The sequence below is a fragment of the Mixophyes fleayi genome, chromosome 1, assembly GCF_038048845.1.
Source record: "Mixophyes fleayi isolate aMixFle1 chromosome 1, aMixFle1.hap1, whole genome shotgun sequence".
NCBI classification, from domain to species: Eukaryota; Metazoa; Chordata; class Amphibia; order Anura; family Limnodynastidae; genus Mixophyes; species Mixophyes fleayi.
The window spans coordinates 446,347,241-446,372,606 of record NC_134402.1 but is presented as its reverse complement, the minus strand read 5'-3'; the positions used below and the strand labels follow the sequence as shown (position 1 = coordinate 446,372,606).

The following is a 25,366-nucleotide window of genomic DNA, read 5'->3' as shown; positions in this document are numbered from 1 at the left end:
AATTAATATTCATGAGACTGCAACCTATCGGCTCACGAAGAACTGGTACCTCATGAATGTTTGGCAGTGCCTCAGTGATGTCACTGGTTGGCAGTGACCTGATTGGCTGCATTCTGGTGATTAGGTTCAGCCTACAAAATGGCAGCTACCAGTGTGTATAGTAGGTGACCGGTGAATGCAAGAACAAGGTCGCCCTTTAAAAAATGTTAGCTAGCAAATATATTTGGCTCAGAGGACACTCCCTTAATTGTTATTCCTAACAATTGTGACCCAACAGCCAAATCACAGGCCCACTAAACCTTTTAGTCTTTGGCCACATTGGTCGGCCCCAACTTAAATTAAACATGCCCCCCAAGTACTACAGCTAGTGGGGGGGGGGGGGGGGCTGCTACCCGATTGTGTGCAAAAGTGCTGTAAAGAAATATAGTTTTGTTGTACATTACTAGAAGTGCACAGCACGTCATGTAATACAATGTCCATACTGTATAGGTTATATTTGCACAGATTAGAATACATTTGATTTTTGTTTTCTTTACATCATGAAATCACGGCCTGATGGGGGCATTCAAGGACGTAGGAATTCTCCCTAGATTGTGTTTATTTCCCACTGCTTGGAAGAACGAATTAACTATCAATCAATTATCTTTGCCAGTGCTACTTAACGGCTTTTATGCGACACATCCTGAAATCTAAAACGAAGATAAAATCTTTGGGTAGAGTCTCAAAGAGAAAATAAAGCCACCGTTTAACATGAACATCTGAAGGTTTTATATTTCACAAAATATGTCCACCGTGGTCTTAGAGAGCAGACACAGAGTTACTGACAGCTAGGCAGACTTGCTGTGCAGAAATGAGGCATGTGGATTGGTTGAGTCATACAGAGAGGCGGAGCCAGTGTTGTCACATGATCTTCCGATAATTGCCTTCTCAGCTTGTGTATCTGTATTAGATGCCACTAGGGTACTATCCTAAAGATGTGCGTGTGATGGGAATATTGCATTTTTATCAATATTATTATATATTTGCTATATTTTATATATTTGAAAACATTTGATAAGTGTCTTAGTTACAAGAGACAGAAGCATTGGCCTCCTTTAGATGAATGCTCTCACTATAGCGGATATCCCATGGCCAACAGAAGATGAGACTCCTCACAGGAACTTATTTTATTGTGTATTTCCATTGCTAAATGCAGCATTATTGCCATCTACTGACAGGTCACAGCTTTCTAATATTCTTTTGTTCAAAATTATTGGTGACATAAAAGTAAGGTGGAGTTATGAATAACAGAATCACTTGTTGCATGCACAGGCTTGTTTTATTACATCTGATAATTGATTATTTTTTTTTATGTATATATAATTTTATGAATCATTTCCAGCCTCTCTGTGAGCACACATGAATTATTCTACAGGTTTCAGTGGCGTGTAACGGAGCAGGGAGACAATATTACGGCATCTGCATTTTTACAACCAGCAAAAGTAGAAACACCGGGTTTGAAAGAGTGGAGATGTTGCCTATAGCAACCAATCAGATTCTAGCTGTCATTATGTAGAATGTATTAAATAAATGATAACTAGTATCTTAATTGGTTGCTATAGGCAACATCTCCACTCAAACCCGCAGTTTAGTAAATATACCCTCATAGAGGTTGGTCATCCCTTTCAAAAAGGAAAAGGAGAGGTGTTGCCCATATCAACCAATCAGAATCTAGCTATCATTTACCTAGTACATTCTATAAGATGACAGCTAGAATCTGATTGGTTGCTATAGGCAACATCTCCACTTTTCCTATTTAGAAGGTTTGATAAATCTACCCCTTCATAAAAGGCTGGTGTGACGCTACCGAGAGTTTTGAATTTCAGGATGACACGTAAAGTAATATGCCCTTCACTAAATTAAGTGTAAAGCAAAAATAACTTATTGGTAGTTAATTTAAAAAAAAAAAAAAAATAGAAAAAACCCCAAATAAAACTTTCAAAAAACTGGTAGTCAAGTTAGGTATAAGGAATAGTTTTACGTTGGGGTACAGAGCTTTGACAAACAACTTTCCTTTCATTTTTTTCTCCAGGGATAATATTGAAATTCACGCTAATAAACGTATATTCCAACATTTGTATTGTTACTTCATAGTTCATTTTCTGATGTATTTCTGGACCAAAAAATAGCCAAACCAATGGGACACTTCTGTGTTAGTGGGGTAGATTAATAATCAATAAACAGCATTTTACAAGTGATCAGGAGGTTTCGTCATGTAAAGCTCTCTAGGCTTATTAAATACGTAGATCTAAAAAGACAATGGTCATCGCAGCGATTGCATACAGGGCGTTTGGGTTCGTCCAGCTCATTAACAAAGCCCCCTACAATCTCCTCTCTATAGCGTGTCTCCCCCGCTATCCAATTGCAGCCGACAGTACCAGAAGGAGAGCCAGCGAGGTTACATCGGGTAAGCAATTCAAACCTGCCGATGCTGGAGGTGTGTAATGAATGTAGAACATGATTGGACAGAGAACATGGACATTACAATAAGTAGTCACTTTAATTACACGCCATTCATAGAACGCAACTCCAACACTTAGTGATTTGCTCCTCCTACGACCAGCGGCTGAGATCGGATAACGGTAGGGGGCTGTGGGAGAGGCGCTAGGGGAGCGTATAGACAACCCACTGAATGTATAGACCGTACATAAGAAATCTTCTTGACACACAACCTGACCTCGGACAGCAGTAACATTACATACACAGTAAAGGAAGAGGAAAGCAGGTTACAGTATTGGCAGAACATTCTTTACATAAATCGACAGAACATTTTATAAAGGAGGCAGCTTACTGAGGCACACACCGGTTAAAAGAAATGACCAGGAAATTGTCGTGACAAGTGAAGCAGCGCACTCGCCCCTAGATCCGGCATTCCTACGCCGACTGGAGCGTTACCTTGTATATGCATTATAATACTTAGGGTTCAGTACGGAGACCTGTCACAAGGCCATAAACACTATCTGTCTATAAGTCATATCTTAGCAGGCGCACTTTCAAAATATTACATCTGCAGTTATTAGAATAAGAGTATAGCTTGTATTATATAGTTCACAAAACGGTTCATCTACCCAGCTAATATAGATTGCTTTTACCTAGACTTCTCCCCCTATCAGGTCGTTTGGCATGCATTATCTGACATTATGCATTCAGCCAAGCTTTGGTAAAAAGGGACTTGGTAGGGATCAGCCTCTCTTTAGAAAATAGACAACTGAAGAAAGAGCACTCGTCTGGTGCAAACTGAAGAAGAAAATAAATCATTGAAAAGAAGAAGAATAATTAACCAGAGGACCTGTATTGGCCATTAGGATTGGTTTATGTCCTGATCGGCAATGTTACCGTTTTCTGGGATGTTGTCTGGGTAATTGTTGTTATTTAAGGTGGTTGCTGGGAATTCCAGCGTGTCGACATTCTGGTAGCTGACGTACGAGTCGACAGCCTGCTGGGGGAAGGTCGGACTCTCCTGCCCGGCTATGAAGGTGCCGGATGAGCTGCTTGGCGTAAGGCTGCCCAGTTGGAGCTTAGGTTCCCTGGGCTCCAGCTGCTGCTTGCTCTCCTCGTCCGTGTCTAGCCGCGTCAGTTTCTCTATCCACATGCGGAATTTCTCCTCGGTCTGTCTCTGCATTTCTGCAAAACAGTTCATAGCTTCTTCCAGAACATTGCCTATGCAGTTTCTATCCCACACGGTGCCCCTCTCAAGCAATCTCGGAATATCCCTGGACGTTCCTGAAGATCCCCCAGCGCGGTTGAAGCCAGCTTTAAAGACATTGAGGCCATCGGGTAAGAAAACATTAAGCAAGCAAGCAGATAACATATTAAGCTGTCTTTATCCAGCGTAAGCATGCCTAAGTATGAACATTGATCAGACACGCAGACCTAGTCCGCTCATGTGTTAATGGGATGGATGTCAACCCCCTAACAGGACTCATTAAATAACGAGCCCGTTTATAAGGTAGCAGACAGGCACAGACTACAAACGGAGTTTATTTAAAAGGCAAATTATTAAATGAATAAATAAAACAGATATGTTTGAAATAAATTGTAATCTAAAATTGCAACAATAAAAGAAATATAACAGACAAATGGCTGCTTGGGATGACAATATGGAGTCAAGGGACTGTTGAGAAAGAGTCAAATAAATGTGATTTAAAAGACTTTGAACTGAATGTTGAGTCGACCAATTGCATCCACAGATCATATTTGAAGACTTGATACAACAGTGATGAATCCTGAACAATATAACGGCAGAGAATACCTGGGCTGCTCTGCTAGTTCCACCGGCATATTGTACAATTAATTATTCGGTCACATGGAGAGAGCGTTATACAGCTATACAGAGACTCACATATGGGTTACTGCTTATATACTTATTAATACACAAGTGTGTGGACTGCATTTCATATAACCAATATTTTAGAGCTCAATGTCGTTTTCTTTAGTCACGCAACAATATTTGGCTGAAGGTGCCGGATTATGCAGAGCTAGGAGCAAATCTAACTGGTCTGGATTTTAGCATGAAGACCGGTGGGTTATCTGATACTTAGGACTGTGAGCTAGATATGGGCTTAATTATCTCTTAGCAAGTGGCAAGTCTGGTTCATCAAACGAAGCACAAAGTGACATTTAGTTATGTGGAAAAACCAGCCAAGATGATGTCACTGTGTGCCTCTTATTGTGCACAGACAAAATTTTGCGTTGTGGGATGAGATTTAACGGAGATTCAAGGGGAGGAGACACTTATGGAGTGTCTCTTGATTAGCAAGGAGCTGCAGAGCCATTTTCTCCATGGAAAAGGATATTCTATGAATCTTTACACGTCCCTGGAGTAGAGGTGGACATCCCGTCTTGAACTGTATTTTGTCTATGACAACACTTTGTGTGTGTGAGAAAGCACATGCACAATTTATGTAAAACAAAAAATATTATTAAAGTATTCATTCAGCACCTCTATTAAATACACACCCAATGCCCCATTACACTCATGACTGGACATGAATGTAATATATATGGACAAAAATATAAAAAGTAATGAACTTAGAAGTGACTTTTTTTCTTTTTCTACAAAAAGTTCTCATACAGGTGAAAAAGCTAAAATTTAAGTCAGTTACATGCTGTCACATCACTGGTCCTCCCTGTGCATTAATACACCTATAACAGTGCATGTCTGCCAGTCTCACATGCAGAGGGGCGTTATCATGAAATAGAGAATGCGATGAGTATATTTAGGGAGGTACAAGTGTTTACATCAGGTATATTATATAGCACTATAATCCATAGCATTATATTGTGTATATCTATTTATAGATCATCTTATTGGTGTTTGAAGAGTGTTGGGATACAGGGCTGTCCTGATTAACTTGTGTACATTGAGAGATGGATGCTAAAAAACCGTAGCCAGACATCATTCCCCATTCAGAGAATTTGCTTGCGCTGCATTTCAAATAGAACGCAATGCGCCTGCAGTGAAAATACTGTGTGAACAGGAGTCATGGTTCCCATGCCAAAGCACCTTTACTGTTCCCGTGAGTGTAATCAGCAGGTCAGGACTCCGCCTGTCTTACGCTTCCTCCCGTGTGATCCCAGACCGCGCAGTATCCTTACAGTAGCTTGCTCCAATTACATTCCTTTTGGAACGCAGCAGGAGAAAACTGTGTGAAACCGCTTATCTGAATGAACCTTTGGACTTGGACCGAGCTGTACGTGACAAACAGCTGAACGAAGCGGTCAGTCACCACGGATTCTAAAAAGCACCGTATGCCCACAGCCCTGGCAGTTACAACTGGTCAAGCTCAAAAAATACTCTCATAGTAGACACAACCACTACCGTTAGGGTTATATCGATCAGGACTTGTAACAAACTGACCGTCCAGTCACAGTGCTGGGGCCAGATTGGGAACAGTCCCAGAATTCAGAGCGGTGTACGCTAGCCGGAGCCCCAAAACCACAGCGGCACATTTTACGGTTAACTTGTATACGTTGTGTTACTTAGAGATATCATGCCAAATCGAAGATTACAATAATGTCAACAATAATAGCACGTAGCGATAACGTAAACAATGTTGGCATAACTGCTCCGGTGTAGCCCCCAAACAAGCAGCATGGCAAAGAAAGATCAAATCCAAATCGAATGGCTAATCTTGGGACTGTTGTAGGCCTCAGTGCACAATGTACACAAGGAATGCAGACATTGTGCCTGAGCATCAAAAGACCACTTTGGACATCCAATGCCCCTTAAAAAGTGTCCATACATTCGTGAGATATTAATACCTTACAAAATTCCAGAGATGTCCAAATTGGGACATTTGGGAAAGTCACAGTTCAGAAAGTATTGAGCATACTAAGGGGTGACGTGTTGGGGACAGAATGGGTTTTTCCTTAGTTAATGTCTTCATTCTTCCTACCAGCTCTCCACCCAGCTCTCCCTCCACTCAGTTACACCCTCTCTGTATCCACCTACCCCCTCTATAAGGCAACCTCTCACCAGCAGGGCCCTCGCTCCTTGTGTCCCCTTACGTAATCATGCGTGCTGTAATTACACTTGCAAGTTGCTTGAGCTTATTTAATGTCTACTTATTTGACCAGCAGGGTTTGAAACTTCAACTCAGTCAACCCAGATAACCACAACTGAGGAAGTGAAAAGTTAGCGGACAGAGCATTATGTATCAGCACATAGGTCCAGTTTGGGGGGACAGGCTGAAAGCACGTGATGTATTTATGTAAAGGCATCATAAACATCTGCTGAGGAGTCAGTAACCAGCTGTATGTATGTATATACGTTCAGACATCTGTTGCATTAAAAAAGTGTTCGGTTTGTAAGAGAATGCAGATCAAAAGTTGCAAACCTACTAATGTTATAAAACATGAGGCTCAAGTTATAATTAAGTGGTTGGTCCTAAAGTAATAAGCAGCAGGACTTTGCATGACCATTTGCAGGCCAAGATATAAATGGACAGAACAGCTGCATAGATAAATTTCCAAACGCCCTCGTGCACGCAGGTAGGAGTATGGCGGCAAAAAGGTACATTTGCCCTCAATAAAATGTGTTCCACATCTATACGCTTTTCTTTGTCTTTCATGTACAAACGGTCAATATCACTGTCTTCTGATCTGGCGTATGGAAACCAGAATATCTATCACCTAAGGAGGAGACAGATGCTGGGGTGCAGAGTCCACTGATGGGAAATGAAGGTGGTGACCAGCTAACCAAAACAGAGCTCGACACTTGTGATTGAAAACCCGTGAGTGCATATCATATTTCTATCACCCTGTAGTAATAACGCTGTCACACCACAAGCATCAGACAGGTGCACACTAACCTTCTAATTATTGCACCACTCTTCAACTACCCCCTTGCAACCCACTAATTGATAGAATGAGCGCTATAATTTAGAATACGGCAAAACTGCTGGCGTTTCCAGTGGGATTAATCTAATCTGATCAGACAGAGCATAATTCTCTGAGGTGTAACCGTGCCACATAGGAATATAAATATACTGAGACTAAAGAGCTTGAAGAGGGAGTTTGCCTAATCACATTATGTAAAATGTGAAAATACACAATACATAAGGTGTGGCCAGAGAAACCATTGCTAGCCATCAACTCTTGCCCTTTTTCAAGTTGATATGCACCTGTCAACAATGGACAACGCAATAGCATGGTTTTAACTCACTTGTTAATAAATTAGCAATAGGTAACAAGCTCGTAAATATATATATATACATATATATATATATACATATATATATATATATATATATATATATATATATGGGGTGCATGTTACACTATTAAATATAATTAACCACATGTGTTGTCATTTATGTCACCCCATTAAGACTTGTTCTTATTGATACTGAATATTTTCTCACAGAACGCAGAACCAACAGCGACCGACTTTCAGATATCGTTTGGGACAAGTGGAAAATATGACCATGTGTCGTTATCAATTATTCCCCACATGATGCGCCAATTAGGGTGATTGATGAACAGCTTGATCCTCCTAAATCTGCTACAGACGTGTGCTCAACAGATGCGGTCAAACATTTGGGCTGAGCTGTACTTACATTTTGAAGTCCAAGTATCTACTGGGGGCTTGTAAATATTATTACACTACTGAGCAGAAGTTGTACAAAGCCGGTCCAGGGCAAGAATAGTGGGAAATTTGTTTGTAAAAGTTTTGCAAAATCAGAATTATTTAATTCATCTTCTGCATAAATTAAACCACTACCTTTTCCAACCCATATTACAGAAAAATATGAAAAAAAGTTTATATTTTATACTTTTAATTACAAAGTATAGTCATTTCACCAACATAACACAAAAATATAATAATGCTAAGAGGCTTTTGCAACTCCTTGTGTTACTTTGACATTTTTTTGCAGTGCAAACATAACGGAAAGCTTGAGAGGAAGAGAGGAAAAGTTTAGTCTATAACGGCTTACTATTGTATATACACCAGCTTCCTTCCAGGACACTTGGGGCACGTTTGGATGAGCTGTTAATGAACATTTAGTAAGTAAGGATTTGCTGATAAGACCAGAGCTCTTGAGTGGTTCCGCTCATGCACAGAGCCGCACAGAGCGGTCTGCAACAGCAGGGGAGCAATTTCTTACTAATGTTCTATAACTGCTCATCTGGACACCTTTAGGGCGCGTTCAAACGGGCTGCGACCAGCGATTGGGGCGAAACAATCAGAACCGACACGTTTTAGATTTCATCTCTTGCCATACGGGCTGACCGCTCAGGAGGTGCCCATGTGTTCTGCCTGGCACACCGGGTCACATGCCAATCACCCCACCAGTTTAAGAAGACAAAACACTTATTTGTCTGAGCCCACTAAACCGAACACACAAGTTCCTTTACATAAAAGAGCTTCTAATAGACATTTGTAAAGTGGCTGCTGATGACAGAGGGAATTTTTTTTTTTTATATATATATATATACACACGTGCAATGGTTACAAGCTGCTTTTTCATATTGTCTGTAGCTGTCATTTAAAGTTCACTGGCAGTTTAATTCTTCACATGCCTTTGTGATTGGCTCAGGCATTCCCAAGTTCTCTGCCTGTGGAAACACAGCTGAGGATACTTACTGCAAACACTTCCGTCTTCTCCATTCTCAGAGCAATGACGCTTATATTTCATATTTAAAACTATATATATCTATATATATATATATATCTATGTATATCTATATCTATCTATATATCTATATATATTTATATTTATTTTAGCTATACCAGTTGTGGAGAATATAAAATGTGAGACCATCTGTCTATTTCATGAGGACAGAGATATAGAATATATTTTAAAATAGTCTGACATTAAAAATGTATAAATGTTGAAACATATCAGTTTTACAGGAACTTTGCACTACTGCTCTGTGTTTGGGGAAGCTGTCATTTCTACTATATAACTCTCAGTCTGTGGCTTCCTGCTGCCTCCATTCCCCTCCTCACATCATGTCACTGCCCCTGTCACATGCAGCCCTGTCCTCACTAACACTGGACAGGACACTGCCTCAAAAGATCACAACTGCTGAAAGCATCTGTGCTGCTGAAGAATATGCAATTGGCTACAGGCTCCAACAAAGGGGAAACAAGGGACAGACAGGAGATGAAAATATAGGGGGGAGTACCCTGGTCATGTATTATATAATGTAAGATGATCTGGGGCAGGGACTGGGCGTCAGATGTGAGCACAGGTCGTTGCATCTACAGCAGCTATGTCTCACTTGGGATGACTTTGTTTCATTAGCCAGGCTGGGTATAAAGCAGTATCTGGGGATTGCTGCTGCAGTATCACTAAAGGGAAGGGACAAGAGTCTGAGCGAAAAAAGCCACAGAAAGAACTGGAACGCCAGTACAGGGGTATTTATTCTGACAATAAGACAGCAAGAAATTGGACAAAAAGCCATTGCCTCCTACCAGCTGTAGATAAATATAAAACACAATATGCAATATTAAATAATTGTGCTTAATGCTATACAGATGGAAAGTAATGTATTTATTTTACTAGTGTGCGATGAATGCTCTGCTTTAATAAAGTATCCATCATTTATTGCTTATTACATTTAAAACCAATTATGAATGTAAAAAGGAAGCTAAAATACAAGAAGCCTTAAAAAAAAAAAACAAAAAAAAAACAAAAAAAAAAACAAAAAAAAAAACAAAAAAAAAAACAAAAAAAAAAAACATAGCAGCTTATAAGTTCACACTTCCTGCAATAAACCTACTAACGGACACAGCAGCCGCTTCTAGTGGCCGACAGACTAGTTTGTAAATAGAACTTGAAAGCGGAGGTTCTATCAAGGTATGGAAACTTTTACATATATACTTGTGCATTAGTAGCTCTTTTACATAAGGCGAACTTGTGTTTCAGGTCTTGTGTTCCTGGAAAGTGTATTATTGTCAAGGATTGCTCCTAAATAAAACAAAAAGACAAACCACTAAAAAAAATGTATATTTAATCAATTTTACAGCGACTAGCATTCCTTCATATAATTTAAGTGTACGGATCTGACAGTGCATTCAGAACACAGAAGGCAGTGTATATGGGGGGGAAAAATGGTTCTGTATATTCATATGAGAGAAGGAACAACTCGAGGCATGTGGGAATAGTTGTATAGATGGGAAATAGGGGATAAGTGAGGGGTTTACAACAAAACAGGAAAAAAATGGCTCCCATGCGACGGTTTTTAAACTGCCACAATTTCAGTCATACATTGTTTATTCTAGTTACATATATTTAGAAGCACCAAGGAATTTGGGTAGAGGAGACGCTGGCTTCATTACTACGGCTGGCGCTAGACTGGCGACTGGTTTTACAGAAGAATAAACGGTCCGCTTGGGTGACTGGCGGCCGCTTTCGGATCTTCGCCTCCGCTAGGAGTGGTGAATGGAGAGTCTGTCGCTTGGCGCTAGCTCAGATGGGAGATTAGGTTCCTGTTACAGAAAGGCTGGGTCCGTGTACGGCTTCTGGTCTCACAGGCTTCACCCCCTTACCTGGTAGTACAAGAACAGCACACTCGGAATAGTCATTAACGAAGCTCACAGCTTACTACTGTATTATACAAGGGCTAGATTGGCAACAAATCTCCCAATGTATAATTTAGCAAAAGTTTAATGTGTCAATTATTTAAAAAAAAACTCCTAATATATTGACAAAAACCCAAACGGTTATTGTACTCAGCCATGGTTTCCCAATACACATGAATAGGTTTAAAAGCGAGTAAACCCAACCAAAAAGATTAATATGTAACAATTCCTGCACATTACTGTGCTAAATAACATAACTCAAGTAATACCCCATTCATACTGCACCAAAATCCCGGGTTTTTGCCAGGGCGAGCTCAAACGACCCGGGTCTTGGTGCAGTAGGAATGGTACAAGTCAAAAATCCCGGGTCTAAAAGCCCGGGTCTTCAACCCGGGCTTTATCGAGGGGTAATTCCCGGGTCGGACCCGGGTTGCCTGCACTATGAATGGTGCAACCTGGGTTTTTTAACCCGGGTTGCACAGAAAACAAGCTGATTGGCTGTCTGCCTGTCTCTGGAGGATGAGGTCATCGGTGGGAGCCCGTGAAAAAAACAAAACAGTCACCTTTCAATGACATCACCATTTTTCAGCCAATGAAAACTGCTCTGGTGATGACTCCCACAAATTGCCAGGGCACAGACTTGTGCAGTATGAATGGGGTCAACCTGGGAAATTCCCAGGTCCGAGGTGCAGTATGAATGGTGTTTCTGAGCTGGGACGCTCCGAGCCCCGGTAAAAACCCGGCTTGAAAAACCCGGGATATTGCCGGGGCGGCAGTATGAAAGCGTTATTACCAATGTGTTTATAAACCTCTCCAGCACTAAGTGGACATGTTTGGCAGAGATGCCACCTACAGTTACCGCTTTCATACTGCCGCCCTGGCAATATCCCAGGTTTTTCAAGCTGGGTTTTTGCCGGGGCTCGGAGCGTCCCAGCTCAGAAACACCATTCATACTGCACCTCTGACCCGGGAATTTCCCAGGTTGACCCCATTCATACTGCACAAGTCTGTGCCCTGGCAATTTGTGGGAGTCCTCACCAGAGCAGTTTTCATTGGCTGAAAAAAGGTGATGTCATTGAAAGGTGACTGTTTTTTTTGACGCATAAAGATGATGCTAAAGTGGGTGGTGATTGTTTACCACGTTACTTTTCATCATGGCCGACGACTCACTTTTAGCCCAGAGTTCATGTTTACTAGTATTTTTTTGATGTTTTATGCAGCAAATGAGAGTTTGCTGCAGCTGCTGACACTGTGCACTCTTGCACAGTCCCAGTTCAGGAGGAGGAAGGCGAAGTTTATGGCACAACAGAAGAAAACTCGGTGTCTGTATATGCGCAGGAGGAGAGCGTTTCTCAGGGCCAGCATTGCCTCAGTTTTGAGATTCAGTGCTGCCAGTAACCGAACCATGCGTGCCAGAGAGCGTAGCCACGGAGAAGCTTTCTGGTCTACTGTGGAAGCGTTTGAGGAACAGCAGTGGATGCAACACTTCAGAATGTCACGTGGGACATTTAACTATGTGCTGGACCTCATTACCCCAGCACTTTCCAGGAAGGCCAGTAACTTTGGGAAACCTATTCCACCATGGAGGCACCTTTCTATTGTGTTGTGGTGGTATGCTACCCCTGGAGAATACCGGACAATCTCCTGCTTGTTTGGAGTGGGGATATCCACGGTGTGCACTCTAGTGCATGAAGTCACCACGGCATTGCTGGAAGCCCTGTATCATCGCTTCATCTCCTTACCGCAAGGTCAGCGCCTGGATGATACAATTGCAGGAGTCCTGAAGCGTGGGTTTCCACAGTGTGCTGGAGCCATAGACGGGACACACATCCCCATCATTGCCCCCACAGACAACCATGTGGATTACTACAACCGCAAAGGCTGGCATTCCATCATTCTGCAGGCTGTGGTTGACCACAACTATTGGTAAGCATTTTTTATGGGGTTTTTTTATGTGACTGTGCCATGTGCAATGCGTATTGTAAAACATTGCTATATGTATTTTTTATGTCAGTTTCACAGATGTTTTCATCGGGTGGCCTGGACGTTCCCACGACGCCAGAGTTCTAGCAAATTCAGACCTTTACCAAATTGCTGAGGAAAGACAAGATGGCTGGCTGTTCCCTAGAGAGGTAAATATAGGTGTAATGTTGTATGATGTTTTTGTAATTGAAGCTTATATACTATTGTTTGCTATCAATATTGTATGTATTTACTGCCCCTTTTTATATATAGCTGTACCACTTGCAAAATGCATTTTCACCATATAGTACCAAGTGTACTGCGTTATGTGACCAATATTTTTAACATGGTGACGTGAAACTGCATGTTTTTATTTACAGAAATCTACGTTTGTTGATGGTGTGGAGATACCGTTACACATCATTGGGGATGCTGCTTACCCTTTGAGGCGCTGGCTGATGAAGGGGTTCACTCAGCAACATCACCTGTCTCAGGAACAGATCCGGTTTACACATACCCTCAGCTCTGCTCGGATGGTGGTGGAAAATGCTTTTGAGCGCTTGAAAGGACGTTGGCGCTGTCTATTGAAGCGCATTGACATTGACACCAAGCTTGTGCCCCACGTGGTTGCTGCTTGCTGTATTTTACATAACATTTGCGAAATACAAAAAGAGCAATTTCTACCTGAGTGGAATGTGCAGGAATCTGAAATGCCGGTGCTGTCAGTGGACTCCAGTACTTTGGAAGGAGAGCGCACCAATACCTCTGCTGAACTTATTAGGACCCCCCTCACTGCCAATTTGACCTCACTTGTTTGAATGTACCACACAAATGTAAAAGTAAAAAATATATGTTTATTTCACATATTGTATTTTGTTTTGTACATATTTCCTCATGTCTCTTCACAAAAATATAAAATGACACAATATAAAAGTGCTTACTTGCATGTAGAAAAAAAAACATAATATATACACAAGTAGTAAACAGAAGACACAAATGTGCCCAAACAGTAAGTGCAAATTTGCTTTTCACGTAATATGTGAAGCTAACGGCGTGTTTCCAGATCACACGTAACATACATAACAATTAACTGTTAAACATTTGTCCATAAAACATGATTATTACAATTGCCGATATTGTGGCATTTCTGGTTGCGGAGTCGTTTGGTTACCAGGTGGGTATTCTATGTTGGGGTTACCCATAGGTTGAGCATGTTGTGTATTCTTTACCGGGTTTGGAGGGTTATTGTTGCCCCCGCTGGTACATAGGATAATGTCCGTCATAATAGTAAGGACTTGGAGGAGGTGCCTGTTCCCGTGAGAGGAGTCTGTCCATGAATCCCATCATACACTCACGATTGTCGCGTAACACGCGTTCCTGCATGTTCATGATTTGCATGAGGAAAGAGTCCTGGAGATCCCGCTCATTGTCCATGAAACGCTGCAGTTGTGTATTCTCGTGTTCCCTCATGGTGCTGTCCATCTCCCGCAGTTGATCCATCATGACAGTTATTGTTTTAGTTGCTTGCTCCATTTTGTTGGGCCTTTTGCGTTTTTTAGGAACATTGTAAACTGTACGTAGAAAAAAACACAGTAAAACATACATTAGAATATATAATGTGGCAGAACAAAAAAGCAGTGTTGTAAGCTGATATGTGCTTGAGGTCTCCTCCCTCTTGCCCAGTAGTTTTGCACTGCAACATATGCGTGTTAATGTTTTAATACTTGAGTGTATTATATTTGTCTTTTGGGCTTTTTGTTGATATAGTTCTCTGTTTTTGGCAGTTATGTTTATACAGTTAATTTTTTTTTTGACAATTATGTAGATATATTGGTATGTATATATAGTTGGTTATTATGTGAGATTATTAAAGATACTTACTGTTGGAGCGTAAACTGGGACCTGGCGTAGACTCTGACACCGGCACTGGTTCTGGCTGCGTTTCTTGCGAAGTATCTGTAACGACTTGCGCAGCAGGGAATGGCTGTGAATCGTTCAGTTCGTCCTAAGAAATGTTGGTGTCATCTGTTGTGGCAGAGCACTCCGGTTCTGGGGTGTCTTCTATAGAATCTTCTATTATTACCGTTGGGGCCTCGCTTGTCTGTGTGCTCTCTGGTGGTGTTGGTATAGCTGCATCCACATTGCTAGAAGATGACAGTGCAATTGGATTTGTCAGAGGAGAATGTCCAAAGACCATATTGCACTGGTCATAAAAGGGCCAGTCCATTCTTGCAGCGCCACTTTTGCGCCTGTTGTGGTCATGGACTTTAGTGTACTGCTTTCTCAGGGACTTCAATTTGTTCAGGACTTGTTGCTGTGTCCTCTTTATGCCACGTTGTTAGAGTATTTTGGCGATGTTGTAGTACACTGTGGCATCCTTCACAGTCCCAGTCACTTGCCTTCGAATTTCTTCCTCCCCTCTGACATTCAGCAGCTCACGCACCTCTTCCTCCATCCAGTGTGTCATAATTGCTTTTATTTCACTGAAAAAGTGTGTATTAACAGCAATTATCTCCAACAAACTCCGATTCTGCTTCAGCTTGATCTGCACTCCCCCATCCACCATTTCTCCTAAACTCCTTCTCGAATCTTCCACGGGCTCCCACCGATGACATCCTCCTCCAGAGACAGGCAGACAGCCAATCAGCTTGTTTTCTGTGCAACCCGGGTTGCACCATTCATAGTGCAGGCAACACGGGTCCGACGCGGGAATTACCGATCGATAAATCCCGGGTTGAAGACTTGTACCATTCATACTGCACCAAGACCCGGGTCGTTTGAGCTCGCCCTGGCAAAAACCCGGGATTTTGGTGCAGTATGAATGGGGTTATACCGCTTTCATACTGCCGCCCCGGCAATATCCCGGGTTTTTCAAGCCGGGTTTTTGCCGGGGCTCAGAGCGTCCCAGCTCAGAAACACCATTCATACTGCCCCTCGGACCCAGGAATTTCCCGGGTTGACCCCATTCATACTGCACAAGTCTGTGCCCTGGCAATTTGTGGGAGTCATCACCAGAGCAGTTTTCATTGGCTGAAAAATGGTGATGTCATTGAAAGGTGACTTTTTTTTCTTCCACGGGCTCCCACCGATGACATCATCCTCCAGAGACAGGCAGACAGCCAATCAGCTTGTTTTCTGTGCAACCCGGGTTGAAAAACCCGGGTTGCACCATTCATAGTGCAGGCAACCTGGGTCCGACCCAGGAATTACCCCTCGATAAATCCCGGGTTGAAGACCCGGGTTTTTAGATCCGGGATTTTTGACTTGTACCATTCATACTGCACCAAGACCCGGGTCGTTTGAGCTCGCCCCGGCAAAAGCCCGGGATTTTGGTGCAGTATGAATGGGGTATAAGTGCCTCAGGTCCAGTGATCCACCAGGCTCACGGCTTTATACTGAACTACGCACAGACCATTGGTAACAAAGTACCTACAGAATCAATCCCGGGAGCAGAGGGCATTGTGATTTGCCATGGTTCTACCACTTGAGAATCAAGGGATCAATACAACTTTTGAACAGAGATCTCCATTAATGCCATAGAAGAGTAAGAGGTGATCCTGGCTGTCTTGCATTAATCTGAAATAGGGTTGTGTAGGATGGACAGTACACCACCTCCTAACAGGTCAAAGACCTTATAGTTTGGTCTGCATCCTTCTTTTAGGAATCCTTTGTATAGATAAAGAAAATTCTAACACCTGGGCGTGCCCAGAGAGGTGGCTAAGACTGAAAGGTCAGGGTTTGGAATTTCACCGGCTATTTAGGTCGCTGAGCGAAACATTTTGGGATGTATTTTTGGCTGTTACAATAAACATTCCATCTTTCTTTATTTATTTTTTTAACAGCCATGCTAAAACGTCGGGGCAAGATCAAACTCTGCTTTTGACCCGCATATATAGAAATGGTTTCTTTTTATGTGTTTTGGAAAAAGGCAAGATCACCTTTTGTGCAATTGTACTTAATCACCCGGTCTTCTTGCTTCTCACAGAAAAAAAGAAATTATAGGACTTAACTGAGGACGACTTTGGGTTGACCTGTCTTTAAATGACAAAACTTACACAGATGTGGAGCAAAGAGGTGTTAAAAACAGGGGGTACCAGATGCATTAACTCCCAGCAGCACCTGTGAATTCCAACGAGTGACCTGGACTAACCCACCATATATAGCTAGCGACCTAATTCTAGGAATCCAGTGCAAGATTTCATCATGTCTGTGTCATCAGGGAGAGAAAGGTCCCTTAAGGCAATGCAACAATTTATAATGTGGATGCAAAGTGGTTGAGGCAGCAAATGATCAGTTCATGTGCAAAATACCGTTTAACATTCACTATGGTCATGATCTGGCTATATAAGGATTTGTAGTGAGTATGGGCTTCCTACGTGAGAACTGGCCTGAATAAAAATTGGGACCAATGAACAAAACAAGGCCTGCAAACTTCTATAAACATTGCATATTGGACAGGCCTTTCAGGAAGTTATCATCTTCACATCAGGATTATTTTACACAGCAAGTAAGCCGAACAGGTTATTTCTAAGAATAAACCTTAATATTTCTCTCTATCACGTTTACAATAGACATCAATGCATAGACAAGCACCATGCAATAAACACGTTAGAATATTAGACCTTTCTTCCTGCATTCCATGCTGCCTAGCTAGAAACCAGTATAGGCCGGGGGGTATATTTTTACCTGGAATCTCCGCTGTGATTGTCTTACTGCTCCCTGAAACCTCCTCGTCGTCGTCTGAAGAGCTTGTACTCGAGTCGCAGGTGAGGTCGCTGTCGCTGGTACTACTGTCCTGAAGCAGGTTGTACTTCTTGCGAGCAGCCGCCTCTCTCTTCTGCCTCAATAGCCTAATTCTCTCTTTGTGCTTTTGGCTTCTGTGACCTTTGATTTTGGGAACTCTGCCATTTTGCTTGTCGCTGGACTGGCGGTTTTTCTTGGCCGCCATAGTGGACGTTTCGCTCTCTGACCGGGACCTCCTGGACTTGCGAGCCACGGCAGCTCCTTGACCGGCAGTGTCGCAGCCTTCGGTTATTGCTTCGGTGCGCCGCGGCTCGTTTTCTTCCGCGGAAGACAAGGTGTCCGAGTCGGCCAAGTGTCCGCTGGATGAAGGGGAAAGCATGCAGTGGTTTGAAGAGTCGCTCTCGTACACCCGGCCGGTTGTCGGCTTGTCGCTTTCAGTAGACGCTAGCTGAGACTCCGACGAGTCCCTTCTCAGCTCCATCAGCAGGCAAGGCATTGAAGAAAGTCCGGAAGAGTCTGGGACATCTTGGGCGCCATCCTTCAGAGAAGGTGGCTGAAGATCCAGAGGTCCTTCTTCAGCCTGAGAGTCCGCTTTCTGTTGGGCGACGTGAGGAGGCACTTCAGAATCTCGGAGCTGTTCATCCTTTGCGACCACCTCCATCTTCATGTCAAATATGCAATCTCCACCGGTCTTCAAATCATGGAGCACAAATCTGGAAGACTTCTCGTCACGTTGCTAAATAGTAGCAAATACTGGCATGTACTGGAAGAAGGGGAAAAAACAAGAACCTTAGTGAAGCTCATTATAAAAGGGGCTACGGAATAAGACTTCTTAAAAAAATTGACAATGGGGTGTTAAGCTGTTAAAAGTAATACAACTTGTTTCCAAAACCCTGATCTCAACCATCTTGTAAAAACACAGCATCCATTCCCTGGGACAGTTCTGCGTCATCCATTCTCCAGGTCTCTGTGGCTGGAGAATTTTCTTTTAAATAAAGAACTTGTACAGCGAGGTACAAGTCCCGTTTACTGTGAAAACTCTCTAGGCACTGGAGAAGAGACTGAGCGCGCTGCACCAGGTATGAGGAAACTTAAGTAAAGGTCATTCCAAGTTGTACTAGTCGGGGTGAGGGAAGGATTTGAAACAAATAAAGTTTGGTTGCACCCCTTTAAAGGCCTAAAACAACTTTGTGGCAGATAGTTGCTAATCTTATTTATTGCATAGATAATTGGCTCATCTGAGTGGGTAAACATAACAGTCCAGCAGGACAAAGTTACTCTAGTAGACACTTGTGCCTGAAAGGTCAACAGACCAGGGCCTGACCTAGGTTAAGACGTATGTGTCAGACATCAGAAAGGATTCTATCAAGCGATGAAACTGAATAGCAGGAAACTGGTTAACGTATCTCCTTGTGCGGTAACAGGGTATAAACTGTCTGTCACCACCAGCCCCGACAACTGTGCTGTGTACATTAATCTGCACATGCTAGGACTTATAGACAAGCAGTTAAAAACTCCCCTGGGGGAAGTGAGTCATTAGGCGACAGTAGTGGGTTTCTGCTCTCACAGTAACTACAGCAACTGCTTGAGTGAAGGAGTCTGTATATGTATTTCACACACTGAGTGAGGACACGGTACTACAAGAAAACTGCCAACACGCTAGCTTAGACTGACCGCATATGCACTCAATAGGATTATAGATCTACCATAAGCCTGGCTGTTCACAGAACCCTGCAGGAATATATTGTCATGTCACTCTGAATCTAGATCATCTACTTCTAGAAGAGGAAATTAGATAACACAATAGAAGATAAAGCATCTTTCTAAATTCTGATGAAAAACACCAGTGATAATATAGAAATATAAAAGCAGATATTGCACTGGATGATTGCAGACGCTACAAAGCAAGGTCAAGCAAGCAGGAATTCCCAGCTTCCCAACGCTTCCAAAATAGGGCAAATGGTTTACGACAAGCCAGACGTAACACTGGGATTACGCGGCAGGAAATATTTCATCATTCAATGTTAGAACACATCACTAGTCAATCCTAAGTCAATATAAAAAGAATCACAATTCTCTTGGCAATTGTACTCCACACTGAGTGGTATATAGGGAAGAGTAAGGGCTATAGGTTTATACTTTTCATGAAACTACAAAGTCCACCTTTGCCTCTGTCATCTACCCAGTGTCGGCCGTTTAGAAAACCTCGGCATGTAAAGCTATCTGCACCAACGACTTTAAAACTGCCGACAATGGGTGAGAAGGGGCCATCAGCAGTGACTGCATCCAATACCATAGAATATTCTCTCTCTAGCAGACCTGCCGGAAATGTATCTTGCTAACTAAACAAGTTAGGCAGGGTTTTCCCATTTCCAAAAGCGACACTTGTTCTATTAAATATAATTTGGTGGGATGGGGGGAGAGGAAACAAGAGGTGGATATTTATGCAAAAGCTGGAGAACAGGAAAAGCTGCAATACTGAAGAAGTGCAAAGTATGAGCACAGCAGGGGGAGACATCAGTTGACCAAATTATCGGTCAATTAGAAATATAAAGATAGAAGTTCAGGAAGAGCCAAGTGAAGATAAGGTGGGGAATTCTAGAGCTTCATGTGTTGGTAAAAACAAATCTGGAATAAGTGAGTGCTTTAGGAATCACAAGAATCTTTGGCACCTAGGGGAAAAAAAAAAACCAACACGCTCATCTTGGCACGTATAGGATGATCTCAATGTCCGAGTGCAATAAAACGAACAAACTGCAGGAGCTGGGACGGAGTGGGTAATATAAGCAGGCTGCTCTCTCACTATTGGCAGCTGGGAGTACAAGATACCGCATTAAGGCATTGTGGGAATGTGAGAAGAGACATAAGGTTACAAGCTCTGGGTTTCGTGAAATAAATACACTCCAGAAACACAACCGTCGCAGCCAGAGGGACACTGATGCTGCCCGTGGAGAAGTATGGACGAGGAGGGAGTATTTCCTTTATAAAACATTAACAGTGAGAGTTGTATTGCAGCCACTGCACAGAGTGAAGCGGGCACAGTTCAATTAGCTAATCTGCTCGGTTTCCTATTTTCAGAAGTGATATCTCTTGATGCGTGTGATGTTAAGCGGAGGCCAAAACGTCTACAAATGTGCTAAATGCTATTTAAAGCTGCATTATACCAGCAAGTGTAAAACTAGCTACCGAATGGAAGCTACCTTCTAGGTAATTTCAGTGTCTCACATTAGGACAAAACGGACTGTACAAGCAGTAGCTTTTCCAAACTTTTATTTGGAAAATAAACCTGCTACAACACTATCACAGCAGGTGATGGATAAAATTTTCCAAGGAGAACAGCGTGAGCCATTATTCTACATTTTGCATTATAAAAAAACAAAAATAAAACAACTGTCTAATGACAAAATGCCACCAATATAATATTATGTTGTCATTTGAGCGTGCACACTCATCTGGGGTAGACAAAATGTTGCAATTAGGAGCCATTCAGGCAAATCTATAAACTAGCAGGATATTTTAAGGAGCCAACCATTAACTTTATAAAAGTCAGGTACCGCAGTACCGGTACTACAAACACTGGATCAGCCATTGTGGGTTAAGTCAATACTCAAAACGCATCCTATGGTTTCACTAGAAACTTGAAGGGTCACATATAACAAATTGACCTACGCACTACAGAGAGGTCAGTTTTAAGTAATTTGCAAATAAATGCCAATAAATTCATAAGTCTGTAAAGGAGCAATCAGATGTAAGAAATGAGTAATTTCGTTTTCCCAAATTCATATGCTGTGGAGTCTCTTATGAACTAGGCCTGACCAATACACAGAGAGACTTGGCCAAAGCACCCATGGACAAGGAACGGTTTTCTTATATCCGAGTCAAATAATCAGAACTCTTCCAATATGTATAGATACATCATTTAACAAATATACTAGAAGTTGCAATATAATAAATAAACAAGAGATTGACCAGTTCTGTCCAGACCAGATAAGACATTTAGTTGCAGGAGCCAAGTAGCCAACACTCCCAAAATAGATCCATGACAACACTGAGCATCTCAGCGTTTCCGAGACTGTATCCACCGGGTAGAAACAAAAATGGATGAATATTCAATGTACAAGGCCAATCTCCATCCTCTATTCAGGATATACTCATTTCCTGCACCTCAATAATGGATCACACACCCACCATAAACATTCTGAGCCACAGGATTTCTGACACTTGGGTAAGTAACCGCTGATTGGGAGATGGTTCACAGAGGGGATAGAACAACCACATGTATGGTCATAACTGTCCCGTATGTTACTAATACTAAGTTTCTGTCTATGCAATTTTACATTCATGAAACAATACATCTCAGGACTTGGACAACACTCAATGATTACAGAGATACATGCTGAGAGACAGGACATCCGACTAGCAAAGGGCCTACCTACACTGTCCATGCAGACACACCGCTTACCATCAGAAAATTATATTATTGTTTATTTATGCTACAAAGCTCTGCACAGAGTACAGTACATGTTACCATTCCCGTCTGTCCCTACCCCACTGAAGCTCACAATCTAAACTCCCTACCACACACACTAGCCAATTTACCTACCAGTATGTTTTTGGACTGTTGGAGGAAACCCATGCAAACATGTGAAGAACATACAAACTCCACACAGATAGGCGCTTGAAGGAATCGAACTCATGACTCCCAGTGCTGAGGCACAGCAATGCTAACCACTGTGTGACCATATTAACCAAAGTACATATTAAAAAAAAAAAAAGCATATCCCAAATACCAGAGTTGAAAACTAGGATTGTGCTTCTTAAAAACAGTTGCTAAGAAATGGAGGGACACAAGTACTCTGCCAAACAGAAACGAGGTTGGTGACCGCTTCAGAAATTTAAATGGATTCTAGTCCAACAGTGTAATAATACTGACCGTATACTTTAAAATTTAACAGACATCAAATAAAGCCAACTTAAATGGGGAAGCATTTAATATTTACAAATAGCAGACTTGTGTCAACATTTTTAACAGTCGTGTCCCAATTCATAGCGTTTTATTGCATTGGGAGAAGCGCGGTGCTTTTAAAGCTCACAGACGATGACTGAGCTCTCCGAAACACTCTGGGTAACCGTCTGCTCCCATGTAATACATTTCAACTTTAGAGCGATATAAGGGCTTTGGAGATTGTCAGTTTTGAAAGCCACTAAGCTATTAAAAGCCCACGTGACATCCTTTTACTGACAGAAATAAATTATTTCAATTTAGAGCATTTACAAACAGTGATTTAAATGTGAAGTGAAAAGCACCAGTGGAACATCACTATAAATAGTGGATATTACCATTAGGAAATTAAAGACTTGCAAATTGGAGACTAAAATGCTCGAAAATATTACTACAGTATGAAAAATGTGTGGTTCGTGCTCAGGAAAGGTTGATCTTGTCCATATCACAAGAAGATATTTCTAGTAGTTTACGAAATAAATTCAAGCATCTAACTGGCTGATTTGGGCAACATGTCTTCTACAGTTATCAGTGGAACAGTTCCATATATGCACCTCTGACTTAGAGGATCAGGAGAAATTAAAATAATGAATTACTTTTATTCTTATTGTTAAAACTTAGTTTCAGTTTTATTTTCCTCATTGGTCTGCTGCAAACAGCCAGGGGCTGGAGTGGAATCAGAGGAGTTTAAAGGTGTAACAAGACAACATCTTCAATGTGATTTTGGAGAGAAGAATGAAAAAAAAATAAGGTTCTGCTCATAAAAATAAGAGTGTAGAGAAAAGTCCACATTGGGAATAAAAGATGTAATCAACATGTACAGTTCAGATACCAATCCATGTGAGCAACACATAGTATAAAGGGGTGGTATAGATGGGGAGCACTGTTTAACAACAGATTATCTGCATTAAAGTGCATCCAAAATTAATAGAATTAAAATACTAATTACATTACACATCACCCTCTTTATAGCACCTCTTCTGACTTATGCTTTAATCTGTTTCTGCAGCAAGTGATGTGTTCCACATATGGAGACAGATTAAACCAGTTGTTCTGTGACATTGGTACAACACTGAACACACAGAAATATATCACAAAAACAATGCGATGTATATGACACGTAAACACATCCAGTGACCCAGACAGTTCTCTATTCCATATAAACCAAGCTTTTACTGCTTCAATACAGTATATACTCATAGGGGTATATTCAATTCTTCCGAATCCCCGCAGCGTTAAAACTATTGTGGTTATTACGGTACTAGTAAGCTGGATTTCAGCTCAGGGAGCTGAAATCCAGCGAGAAAACTACCGTAAAAATGGTAATAGTGCGCGGAGCGTGAGATTTTTGCCGTTTCCACCAACAATTGAATATGCCCCATAGAACCTGCTAGACATATAATGCACTAACAGAAAGACAGCAATCAGGGTGGATACATGAGACCACTGGTTCTATATAGTATATGGGTATCTTACACATGTATGGGTGTATTTAGTAGTCACCCCAGGCACTATGGAGGTTGATGCAATATATAACAGTGACATTCACAAACGCAAATCATATATATATATATATATATATATATATATATATATATATCGATATATATATATATATATACACACACACACACACACAGAGATGAGGGGGACAGGCACTCCCAGCAGGTATTGAGAGGGGCGGTCTTTAATCCATTTTATTCACTTACATCCTTGATAACGATGACATTAGGAATTGAAATGTCAGATTAAAGACCCCTTTTCCCAGCACCTGCTTACTGCAAGTGCCATGCTCAGTCCTGCTGGTATCTATACTGCACCACCACCCCCCCCCAACTTCCACACCTGCTGCTATAATGTATATATCTTACACACTACAGAAACCCCACTTCTATGATGACAGGGATCAGAAATGTTTAGGGGAGATTAAGAGGGTGGTTGAGAAATATTATAAGCTTGCCTGAAGAGCTGGGTTTTCAGAGAACGCTTGAAGGTTTGGAGACCAGAGGAAAGTCTTACATCTATATAAATTACTTCTTAAGTTACAGTGTGTAGTAATATCTCATCACCCCCATCAGTCACTGTCCCAGAGGAGCTCACACTCTGTATTACCAGATACCCCGGATGTGGGGGTGGATGAGTATCCCCAGGGAGGAGGGATGACAGTGGGATACATGGATGTCCCTGGTGAGTGGGGGTGGAGGGGATGGATGTCTCCGGAGGACGCGGGCCCCCCCTCGGCACAGGCCTCATGCCCCATATAAGCCGCCGGCCCTGGGCCTAACCTGAGCCCTCTCACCGCTCACTCACCGGCTCGGCGGTCAGTCAGTGCCCGGGCCCCCTCCTCCGTGGAGCAGCGGCCTGGTGCATCCCCCCGACCTCTCCCGTCTCACCAGCCGGCCACCCTAGCGCCAAGATGTCATCGCAGTGCCGCTCACAACTCCGCTGCTGGCGTCACTTCCGCTGCAGGCGGGAAGGGGCGGGGACTGCTCCGCCTCCACCAATGGGGGAAGAGGGACAAAAGGGGCGGAGCGGGAGGACACAATGCATTCGTGAGCGAGAGTCTTCCTCTCTATGGTTGTACAGAG

The 25,366-nt window shown here is 42.2% G+C and overlaps 2 protein-coding genes across 4 annotated transcripts in view; one reads left to right on the top strand and one right to left on the bottom strand.

Moving 5' to 3' along the window:
- The window catches only part of ARK2N (arkadia (RNF111) N-terminal like PKA signaling regulator 2N), a 45,725-nt gene extending 20,473 nt beyond the window's left edge, over positions 1 to 25,252 (bottom strand). The window contains exons 1-3 of one of the 3 annotated variants that reach the window (XM_075186032.1): positions 25,089 to 25,252; positions 17,720 to 18,539; positions 2,766 to 3,792 (exon numbers count right to left, since the gene is read on the bottom strand). In XM_075186032.1, coding sequence (XP_075042133.1) covers positions 3,341 to 3,792; positions 17,720 to 18,443 — 1,176 coding nt within the window. In that variant the 5' untranslated portion in view covers positions 18,444 to 18,539; positions 25,089 to 25,252 and the 3' untranslated portion in view covers positions 2,766 to 3,340. Of the gene's footprint in view, positions 1 to 2,765; positions 3,793 to 17,719; positions 18,540 to 25,088 lie in introns of those variants that run through there. The other 2 variants (XM_075186037.1, XM_075186027.1) reach the window with 2 other exon arrangements.
- The window catches only part of FDX2 (ferredoxin 2), a 151,984-nt gene that overhangs the window by 114,546 nt on the left and 12,072 nt on the right, over positions 1 to 25,366 (top strand). The gene's annotated exons all lie outside the window — the stretch shown is intronic.